The sequence below is a fragment of the Arvicanthis niloticus genome, chromosome 6 (assembly GCF_011762505.2).
Source record: "Arvicanthis niloticus isolate mArvNil1 chromosome 6, mArvNil1.pat.X, whole genome shotgun sequence".
Taxonomy (NCBI): domain Eukaryota; kingdom Metazoa; phylum Chordata; class Mammalia; order Rodentia; family Muridae; genus Arvicanthis; species Arvicanthis niloticus.
Genome location: NC_047663.1, coordinates 70,090,267 through 70,102,113, shown reverse-complemented (window position 1 = coordinate 70,102,113; position 11,847 = coordinate 70,090,267). Strand labels below are relative to the sequence as shown.

General features: G+C 41.0%; 1 protein-coding gene across 12 annotated transcripts in view; it reads right to left on the bottom strand.

The window, feature by feature from the left end:
- Window positions 1-760: 760 nt before the first annotated feature.
- The window catches only part of LOC117710171 (zinc finger protein 354B), a 36,275-nt gene continuing 25,188 nt past the window's right edge, over window positions 761-11,847 (bottom strand). For 7 of the 12 annotated variants that reach the window (XM_076936906.1, XM_076936903.1, XM_076936907.1 and 4 more), the window contains 3 exons: window positions 8,153-8,220; window positions 6,307-6,443; window positions 761-3,385 (listed from right to left, as the gene is read on the bottom strand). In XM_076936906.1, coding sequence (XP_076793021.1) covers window positions 1,925-3,385; window positions 6,307-6,443; window positions 8,153-8,213 — 1,659 coding nt within the window. In that variant the 5' untranslated portion in view covers window positions 8,214-8,220 and the 3' untranslated portion in view covers window positions 761-1,924. Of the gene's footprint in view, window positions 6,713-8,148; window positions 8,221-11,847 lie in introns of those variants that run through there. The other 5 variants (XM_076936911.1, XM_034504850.2, XM_034504854.2 and 2 more) reach the window with 5 other exon arrangements.

Sequence of the window (11,847 nt, the reverse complement as noted above, 5' to 3'; positions counted from 1 at the left end):
TAAATTCTGCCTTAATCACTGTCCCACAAAACACGATATGTTATGTTTACAATTACAAAATCCAACTCAACAAGATAGGAAATTCAAATCACTCTAGACTCCTCTTGTTCAAATAGTCATATTTAACCAGTTGGCAATTTTTTCTGGGTCCTGTGTCATTATCATTTTGGTATCATTTCTCTTCTCATCACACTGCCACATTCATAGCTGCTGAAAAATTGAAAAAATATAAACTTAATTTTAGTTTTTTCATTATATCTTGTAGAGGGCAAAAAATAAGCACACAGATAAGCCCTGAGATAAGACTGGAGAAGCCAAGCTTCTCTCTCCAAAGGGAGAAGATATTTGTCTGTTCTCCTGAAATGCTGAAATGTAGTTTACAACCTGGTAATCTTTTGCTAACTGTTGAGCCAAGCTCCTCCCATATCCCTCAATACTGTTTGTTTTTCCTAGACTTCTCCTCCCCCCAAACCGTGAGCATTTTTCTAGGCCATAAAACTCACCCTTATGAATGATGTCTCTTGAACTAAACAGTCCTTGAAATCCAGAAAGCCTGCAGAGATTTTCCCACAAAATCTATCTCTTAGGACTTAGTCAATATATGCTTAATAAATCTAATACTATAATGATGTGTAAACTATTACTGTGGCAGTTCTGAGTAGGTTTTGAATTGCAAAGGTTTTATTAATTTGTTAATTCCTATGTCTATTAGTTTCTTAGGGTTTCTATTGCTGTAATGAAACACCATGACCAAAGCAACTTTTGAAGGAAAAGGTTTATTTGGCTTACATGTCCATATTACTGTACATCACCAAAGAAAGTCATGACAGGAACTAAACAAGGCAGGAACCTGGAGGCAGGAGCTCATGAAGAGGCCATGGAGGAGTGCTGCTTGTTCTACCTGCTTTCTTATAGAACTCAAGACCATCAGCCTAGGGATGGCACCAACCACAATGGCTGGATCCTCCCACATCAATCACTCATTAAGAAAATGCCCTACAGGCATGCCTACAGCCCAGTCTTATGGAGGCATTTTCTTAATTGAGATTTCCTTCTCTTAGAAGACTTTAATTTGTGTCAAGTTGACATAAAACTGTCCAGCACAGTTAATGTTCAATTCATCTGTATTTAATTCATCTGCATTTCCATGTCTGTCCAATAAGACACAATGATATGTATTTGATTCCTAGGGAATTAGAGACAATATTTAAGTCACATTGTCATCTAAATATAGTACATTTATTTATCAGCAGTTTAATGACTATTAGCTGAGAATTCAAAACAGCATGCTATGGCATTAAAATATGCACAATTTATCTGCCACCTAGAAGCCACTAGCCTACATTTTAAGAGAGTTAGAAATTTAGGGATCGAAGGACAATAAGAGTCAGAGGTAGAAAACTTTAACCTAAAACACCCCAAAATACTCCATAGCAAATACAACAGCAATTACCAAAAAATTCCCTGCATTTTCGTGTTGGGCATTTTGGTTAATACAGCTCCTATAAACCTTCTATATGCCAGATCTCTCATTACCAGATAAAGAGACTGTGACTTGTTCAAGCAAATGGGAGGTTAGAACTGGGTTCAACCAGATTTTTGGCTGTCCAGTTAATCACTAGCACATGATCCATTCAGTGTGAACTCTGTGATGATTTCCCAGTGTGACACACAGAGCTTATCTTTAGCCTATGTCTTCATCATTTACATCTGAGCTACACAAATCTGAAGTTCACTCAGATCTGAATCAAGTGTTCATCACTTTCATATGGTTACTCACTATGGTTTTATTACCTGGTATGCTATATTGTACTTCAACTAAAAGGTTACCACATTAGTTATATTTACAAAGTATCTATATCAATGTGACATCTGATTAGTATCAAAAGATCAATCAAAATGAAGGAGTTGGTGAAAACTTTTCTCACGTATGAGTCCTCTGATGTCTTGTAAGGTTTGTACTCCTACTGAAAGATTTTCCACATTCATTACACTGATAGGGTTTCTCTCCTGTATGTATCCTCTGGTGGACTATAAGGGATGAATTCTTAATGAAAGCTTTCCCACACTGATCACATTCATAGGGCTTTTCACCAGTATGAATTCTTTGATGTTCAATAAGATAGGCACTTTGGCTGAAGGCCTTTCCACATTCAGTGCACTCATAGGGCTTTTCTCCAGTGTGTATAACCTGATGTACAGTTAGGGATGATCTTCCAGTGAAATGCTTTCCACAGGTTATACACTCATAAGGTTTCTCACCAGTGTGAATTCTGCGATGCTGAGTAAGGGAAGAATTTTTACTGAAAGCTTTTCCACACTGGTTACATTCAAAAGGTTTGACTCCAGAGTGAAGTCTCTGATGTTCTATAAGGTATGTACTTTGACTAAAGGACTTACCACATTTGTTACATTTGTAGGGTTTTTCTCCAGTGTGATTTCGCTGATGTAGAGTGAGAGTTGAACTTTTACTAAAGGCTTTCCCACATTCACTGCATTCATAGGGCTTTTCACCAGTGTGACTTCTCTGATGAACAATAAGATGCATGCTTTGACTGAAGGCCTTTCCACATTGGTTGCATTCATAGGGTTTTTCTCCAGTATGAGTTCTCTGGTGCACTGTAAGATTCATGCTTTGTGTAAAAGCTTTTCCACAATCATTACATTTGTAGGGCTTCTCTCCAGTATGAATCCTTTCATGTTGAATAAGGGATGAATTCTTACGGAATGCTTTCCCACACTCTTTGCATTGATAAGGTTTCTCTCCGGTATGAGTTCTTTGATGAACAGTAAGGTTCATACTCTGACTAAAGGCTTTCCCACACTCATTACATTTGTAGGGTTTTTCTCCTGTGTGAGTTCTTTGATGTACAGTGAGGGAGGAGCGTTCAATAAAATGCTTGTCACATACGTTGCATGTATAAGGTTTCTCCCCAGTGTGAATCCTCTGGTGCTTAAGCAGGGATGAACTCTGGCTGAAGGGTTTCCCACACTCATCACATTCATATATTTTCTTTTGTACAAACATTCTTGAAGTTTTTATTAACTCAGAATTGTGTTTAGAATCTTTTCCATATGAATCCCAATTACGAGGTCTTATTTTCACAGGAATGCTTTGTGGTACATTAAGCATCGAACGCTCAACGGAACATTTTTCAGTTTTATTACCTCTGCACACACTCTTCTCATTATTAAATTCCTTTTGGGCCACTGTCACTTGGCACAGATATCTTTCGTGTTGCCCCTCTAACCAACAAGTAGGATCCCAGACAGCCCCCAAAGCTGAATGCCAGAGATCTTCCCTGTCCATTATGACCCCATTGGGCAAAATTTCAGTAATGGTGGACTTTGGAGTTGACTCTGGTTTCAAGTCTTGTCTCCCGGCCTGCAATAAAGTAAAACTTCAGATGCACATTGATTCCTGTGCTAAGTGACTAGAAGCTACATGTGGTGGATGTCCTAGGAGAATAAAGGTAGAATAACTGTTATGGGCACTGAAGAAATTTCTAACATAGTTCTACAATTCCTAGAGCAATCAAAAGGTAAAGAACAATGTACCAGTCCACAACAGCAGAAGAACTAAGACAGTGGCAGATCCACTGGAGAAGTGGAGGGAAGGGGCTAGCTCATTCAGGAGGGATGGATCAATCGTTAACTAGGGGAACTAGGGGAAAATACACAGAAGAGGCTGGCTAGGGAAAGCAGGTGAGAATGACGTGATATGTTTTGATGATTACTTAATCCACTTGACAGAATTTAGAGTCATCTGGGAAGGCAATCTCAGTGAAGAATTATTTAGATTGAGTTGACCTATGGAGGATTATTGTGATTCTATTAATTGATGTGAGAATGATCACCTGTGCCTTCTCTTGGGCAGGGGATCCTGTATAAGCTGGTGATAGATAGGAAGATGGCCACTAACAAGTATGCATTCACTGTCCTCTTCTGACTGCAGATGTATGGTGACCAGCTCCCTCAGCCACCTGTCACTGTGGTCTTCTCTACTGTGAGTAGACTTCAGGGGCCACTGAGTGGAATAAACACTTTCTCTCTTAAGTTGCTTTTGTCAGAGTAGTTTATCACAGCAACAGAGAAGTAACTTAGAAATCTGTACTAGAAGTGGACTGTTAGTGTGTATACTTGACTGTGTCATTCTTCTGCCTTTGGACACATCTGTGGCTAGAATGTGGAAGAGTCTGGTATACTGAATGCAAGAATCAGAACTTAACTCATTCTGGGGAGAGCTTACAAAAGTGAGATAAAGGATCTTTGTTTCACAAGGAAACAAGGATTCTATCAGGGACTGGGCTAGAGGCCATTAGTTTTATATTTTGTTGAAATATCTGAAAGTTGGGTTACATACATTTATAACACGGTAATTAGCCTATGGAGACAAGGGGTAGGTTATGCTTAAAAGTGATTTGTTTTGGTATCATATTGACAGGGGTGGGGTTCTGAGCATTGGCATTGTTAACAGCATCTAGATTTATCTGGGAAGGAAGCCTCAATGAGGCATTGTTAGGTTAGGTTGGCCTAAGGACATGCCCGTCAGGGATTATCTTGATTACACTTATTGACGTGGGAAGACCCGTATAGACTGTGGATGAGATCACTCCCTGGGCAGAGAATCCTTTCTAAGGTGAAACCAGCTGAGTGATAGCAGGCATGCACTCATAGCTCTGTTGGATTCATGTGACCAGCGGTCTCTGTCTCCTTTAACTGTGTTTTCTCTGCCATGATGGTACTGTAAGCTGAAATACCTTCTTTCTCCCCTATGTTCGTTTGTTAGAGCAACTAGAAAAGAAACCAAGATGTGTATCCATCCTGCATTCTCACTAATAGTTTCTTACAACTCTATGCCAAATCAATCTAATAAAATATCAAAGTATGAAAAAATTGTTGTCCCTTGAGTCATTCACGACAGTTTAAACTGTGAATTTTAACACTACCTTAATGATTTGCCTGTTTATTTGTGTATGGGATTTTACAGATCTAATATAATCGATAAAGAGTAAGACACTATTTATAAACGGCCCTTAGAGAATACCCTCATCTACAACATAAAGAACAGAACACATTTGAAGCTCACAACTTTTAATGGAGGATGGTGCTGTTTTAAACGCCTCTCTTCTTAACTTTTAAACAGACAGTTCCACTCGTAAATATAATAAGCCTAAATATCTCTACTCTTTCCTAATTTTTTTTTCTATGAAGTTGAGAATTTGTGCTGAGAGGAGAAAGGTGAAGAGAATCTGTTGAACTGCTAAAGGTAACTGAGCAGAAGAAAGGACTTTGGAGTTGCTCAGATTCGTAAGACTCCATTTCGTATCACAGACAAAATGTCCAGGAGGCATTGAGGAATGAGGACAGGAAACTGCAATCTGAGAACCAGCTTTAGGACTGTCAATCAAAGTTAACATAACAGAGATTAACATGGGGAACAGTAAGCCAAAGGCATAGAAGCAAGAAATATATGTAACAGGGCTTTCCCCTTCCGTGCTGACCTGCTTTAACAAACAGAAAAACCAAAAGTCAAGTAGGAGTTACCACCAGATACATGCCCTGAATAACTCTGCAGAACATGTTTATCTAGTGGTGTCAGCAAGCAATATGAGCTGGCAGTTGTCTCTTGCTCCAGTTCACTCTGGCAGCATCCAATTATCCAGTTCAAGTTCTTTGAGAATATGTGAATTGCTACCCAGAATCCAACAAAAAGTGCAGGGGGAAATCTTTTAGCACAGACAAATGGTGCCACTGCAAAGAAGAGCCAGAAAAGGGAACTGTGGTGGCTGATCTTGATTGTCAACTTGACTGCATTGGAGCCACTTTCTTCATAGAAAGGGCAACATTTTTGTCCTTACTGGAATAGATTCTTTTTCTGATTACAGGTTTGCCTTTCCTGTATGGAATGCTGCCAGCAGTAGCATTGTAGACTGATAGAAAGCATTCTTCACTGTCATGTTATTCAATATAGCATTGGTTCTAACCAAGGAACTTATAGCCAGAGAAGTGTGACAGTGGGCCTATGCGCATGGAACCTATAATCCTTAAGCAGCTGGCCTGATAGAATGATGGGCTTGCCTTTTGAAGACACAGTTACAGTGCCAATTAGGTAGCATCAGCCTGGATGGCTAGAACAGGGCTCTCCAGAAGGTTTATGCTTTTAATCTTCACCCAATATATAGTACAGTTTACCCCACAGTCAGGATTCACCGGCCCAGGAATCAAGGGAGGTGGAAATGAGAAAAGTCCCACTCATCAACCCTAGTGATTCATTTGAAAAAATTTGCATCCTGATCCTATGACCTTAAGTTCTGCTGGCCTGGAAGTTTGGTTCCAGATGAGGCTGCGATCCTGCCAGGACACAACAAAACTCCACTGAACTGGAAACTCAGTCTTGTCCCCTGGCCACTTTGGGTTTCTGATCCTCTGAAGCCAACAGGCTAAGAAAGGAAGAACAGTGTTAGAGGGGCAACTGCTCCAGATTACCAGAGAGAAATTGGCTTGCTTCTCTACAATGGAGGTAAGAAAGATTAAGCCTGGAGTGCAGGAAATCCTTTAGGGTGTCTCTTGGTGCTACCATGGTTTGTGATTAAAGTCAGTGAGAAACTAAAACACCCCAACACAGGCAGGATGACAAAGTCCAGACCCTTAGGAATGAAGGTATGGATCACTTCTCCAGGAAAAGAACCAAGACCTGCTGAGGTGCTTGCTGAGGGTGGAAAAAATACAAAATGGGTAGTTAGGCCACATGACAGAAAACAAATTGCCATTGACATGAGTGTTTCTTTCCTATTTTTTTAAGGATGAGTTTGTGCATATATACATATATATTAACTGATATTTGTGTTTTTAAATTTCTTTGTCATGTAATATAATATCAATTGAGATAATATTAATGGTTATCATATGTAAATTATGAGATACTAAAAGACTGAGCATTCCTCAGGGGACATTGCTGCCTATAATACACTTATGGTTATAGTTGGGATGGTTACATCTTATTAAGTGGGATTATGGCCTTGTTATCATTTTCATTTGGAAATTGGCCATGATGTGATTGTGTGTCAAGTTGACAAAGAATAGACTTGTGATGGCTAGAGTGGTTGTCAACTTTACTACATCTGTAATAACTAAAACCCAACTGTTGGGCATGTCTGGGGGTGGGGGGTTACTTGACTGGATCATTTGAGGTGGGAAGACAAATTTGGGACATCTGAAGTAGGAGCTCCCTCCCCTAAATCTGGGCCACATTTGGTGGCAGCTCACATAAAAGGACACGGAAGAAGAAAGCGTTTGCTTTTGCCTGTTTGCCCTCACTCTCACTAAGGGCTCATCTATCCTACTGCCAGGGCATTCCTTTGCTGGACCAGAACCTATTTCTTTGGAATTCTAATACAGATTGAAGAGCAGCTGATACACCTAGACCCGTGGATTTTTGGCCTTTCTTTCAAGAGAGCCATTGTTGAACTATCTAGTTGGACCATAGCCTGTATACCACCCTAATAAATCCCCTTCTGTTTCTCTAGAGAGCTGTGACTAATACAGAAATTATCACAAATTAGAATAGTGGTCAGTGTTGAGTAGAGGTTAGACCATGCAAAGAATGCTTGTTCTTGGTCTAGGTTCTGGACCTGGGTGTCTGCTGTCTTTATTCTTCACTAATTTTCATCATCACCAACTACAGAGAAAAGCAGGAGGGTATAGTGGTTAGGTAATAACTCTGGGGCCAGATTATCTATCCTGCTCAAATTTGACTTCAACCACTATTAGCTGTGTGAGTTTACTAAGGCTTCTTAACCTTTGTGTGTACCAGGCTCCTTATCTGTTAAATGGAACTTATCTTAGAGTATTTATATAAGAAAAAATAGTAAAGCATTAATTTATTAAGGGTGTAACAGAATATGCATTGTGTCAAATAGCATATGCTTTATAAATTCTTCTGTTTATATGTACTTCAGAAACCAAGTGAGGAAAAAAAATAAAGCATTTGTTATTCTGCAAAATTGCTAAAAGGTTTTTTTAAAGCTAAAAATACCATAAAAAACTTAATAAGGTTTAATATATTCTTTATTAAATTTAGATGCCTAATTTAAATGTAAATTCTGAAGTCTTAACTCTTAAGAAAAAGAAAAACAAAGACATTACCTACAAATTTTTACAAACCAGCGTAGGAGATCTTCCCAGAAACACAGGATGTTCAAAGACAACATGCCAGGCCTGCAAAGGTGAGGAAAGAGCCAGGTGACTGGAGAAGTGAACTCAGCCAACCACTGCACATGCACCACTGACAGATAACCTGACAGGGATCTGCTCTGCACTGCACTCACTGTCTTCCCTGGGCTTCACCCTGTTCTCTTTCCTATCTCTTCAGTTTCTCCACTAGAGGATAATTCAGATCCATCCCCTGAAGAACACAATAGAGGTCCTCTTCTCTCCCTTCTTCCCTTCAGTCTAGCTTGGATGTAAGGCTGTTCTTGCTTCTGTACTCTTCCACACACAGCCCATCCCAGCACAGCCCCTTAGCACGGAACATGCTCTTCTCTGGGTCACACGTGGCTTCCCAATTGCTCAGTCCACAGGCATTTTATCTTTTCTTACTTGGCACTGCTGTATTCTTTCTGATTTCCTTTTTTCCCTGACCCAAGTTTCTTCCTCATCCCTGGCCATCCTTCTGTAATCTCTGTGGGGGCATGTTGGCCTCTGGTTCTGTCCTGATAATTTTCCAGTTTGCATTGGTATGAATTCCACAGATACAGTTACAGTTCTCAAACCTACATTTGCACCTGACTTCTACAAGTCCTACTTAATGTCATCCACTATTTATTTAACAAATATTATAAAATATTTACTCTGGCAGGCAGTGGGTAGGCTAGGCACATAATGAAACTACATGCCCGCAGACAGACAGACAGACACTCAGGAAGACAGGTAAATACAGTGTGTACTCCAAACCATAAACAGCTGAAGAAGCTTTTGGATCCTTCCTGATGGAAAAGTCTGAAAGAAGATAAAGGAGTGGGGTAGGAAATCATCATCAAAGCATGGGCTCCAGACATAGCAGAGTGGGAAAGCCCGAGCTCAGCTCGTGAGAGGTGAGGATTGATCTCTAGTACCACCAATAAACACTCCATCCAGTGCCTCAAGGAACCTCAGCATGACAGTGAAATGACTAAAAAAGAACCCTGAACAAGTGCACTAAGTCTGGGGAGTATAGAAATACATAACTACATGTGTTTACCAACAGACTGCAAAACTACTGAAATGCTAACATATCCACGATGCAAGCAAAGTCCCTGCATTGCTAACAAAAAGGAACAGGAGCCCTGGAGATGGCTCTGCATGCACGAGGGCTGAGTTCCAATCCCAGCACACACAGAGAGCTGAGCATGGGCACTTGTGCCTATAGTCCCAGTGCTCTGGGGGGTCACACAGAGAGAGCTAGTGTGGCTCGCTGGCTGGCAGCCTCACTCCAGGTTCAGAGACCCTATCTAAAGGGATGAGGCAAACTGATAAAGCACGACACTGGGTGGCTTCTGGCCTTGAGTGAGCACACCAGCACACGCATGTACACTCCACACATAAATGCATGTGTCACACACACATATGCACACGCCACACACAAGTGCATATACCACACACATATGCATACAACACCACAAGTGAATATGACACACACACACTCATGGGAGGAGAGACAGAAAGAGAGAGAGAGAGAGAGAGAGAGAGAGAGAGAGAGAGAGAGAGAGAGGCTAAAAAAGCAATGCAAAAGTAGAAAGTCTCAAAGCAGAAAATATGATTTTCCCCCCATCAGGAGTGAAAGAACTATATTTTGAGAACTCTTCCCTCAAGGCTCTCTCCCCTTTAGAATATCAACCCCCCACATCAGAACATTGGCCCTTGCTGTTCCCTATGCCCAGAATACTATCCTAGACCTAGGTAGAGCGAATCTCTGTGTACTGTGTGGAAGCATTAACTGTCAATAAAAAGCTGATGGCCTATTAGCAAAAGTGAGGAAATAAGAGATGCAAGCTCTGGTAGAAAGACAGGGACTCTGGAGAGTCAGTCAGGCATGGACATTCATCAACTGGACTCTGAGGAGATGGACACATAAAACTGAGGAGGGGTAACCAGCCATGTTGCACACATGCGATGCGACTCGACGCGACACGACACAACACAACACAACACAACACAACACAACGCACAGGTTATGGAAGTTATAAGCTAGTCAGGGAACAGGCCCAAGCTTACAGCCTAGGCATTTATTGGTAAATAATTAAGTCTGAGTCATTCCTTGGGAACTAGGGTGCTGGTAGAAGACACCCTGGTTACAGACCTATGGCTTTATTTGAGCATCTGTTCAAAGTCTGCTCAAAGCAGATCTAACCGAGCCCTAGGCTGCTTTCTCTTTCCAGCCACTCACTGACTGTGCTACTCCCCCTCCTCTACTGCTTCCTTCTCTTTCCCTTCTGCCTCCTCTCCCCTCCTCTACTAATGTATTATCATCCTAACTAGACCATGAGCGCAGGAAATCTTGCCTGTGTTGCTTTCTTGCTGCAATCCCAGTGCCAGAAAGAGGGCCTAATATTTAATGACTATTTGTGGAACGAATAAACTATTTAAAACCAACAAGTGCAAGTAGCAATGGTAACCAACACCACAGAATCTATAATGAAAGCAATTAAGCTCCCTAAAGGGATTATGTTATATCAGATAAATGAATATTACAAGCATAAAACGGGACTAGAAGTTGTACATCAAGCAGAGAGACCTCTAAAAGCATTTACCCTTCAACCCAGCGAGTCATCTTTCAGAGTCCTGCTCTCTAGGAAACTCACTAAAAGCCAGCAGTAGTGGTCAGAACATTTTATTCATGTAGGAAAATTAAACATTCATAAAGAAATTTTTGTGAATTTCTTCATGCAAACACCAGATGGGCAACTTCTGCATGGAACTATAAAAAGACAGGCTTGCTGGAGGCTTGGAAGAGAATCTTTACAAGATAAACCATTAGTCCTGACTTGTGTCTGACCTCATTTCCTTGCTGTTGTTAGTTAAGTTTTGGGGATGTATCTGAGACTTGACCTCTGTGTTGATTAACAACCTCACAAGGAACACAGTATAACACCGACACAGCCCAGCAGCCAGGATTCTCCTGCTTTGTCTTAACTCATTTACTGATGGTCCCCGCCCCAAGATATTCACTGGAGATATTTGTTTATAATTTCCTTTTGTCTGTGCCTATGAAAGTTATAACAGCTGCCTTTTCTTCAGAAAATACATTCAGGGCAACTCCTGTGACTATACTCAGAATATCTGTTTTCCTATTTCCTTGACAAACTGCACAAACAGATGCTTCTAAGTATGCAGGGGTCCCCAGGGAGAGGTCAACACGTACGTGGCAGTCAGACAACAGCCAGTCTCTCCTCGGCTTCCTTAGTGAGTTTATAATTGTGTAAGTCTGAATCCACAGAAATGAGAGATCAATCAACACATCTGACCCTCACCCAGATTCTCTGGCTGCAGATACTGGGGCCTCATTTATTGTTTCTGTGTATTGCACATAAGTACTGGCTTTGCTGGACCACTTCTTAGCTCACTTATTTAACATGCTACCCCTGAGCACCCCAGCATCTTCTCCTGAGGACATTTTCCAACAAGTCACATGGTACAGACAGTGGCAAGACAATCACCATTAATGTAGTACTACATCCTTTTGTTTCTGGGGCAGGTCTGATGTCAGGTGTCTCCATCACTCTCCACCTTATTGTCAGAAACTGGGTCTTTGATTGAATCTGCAGCTCACCAATTTGTCTACAGTAGCTGGCCAGAGAGACACAGGAA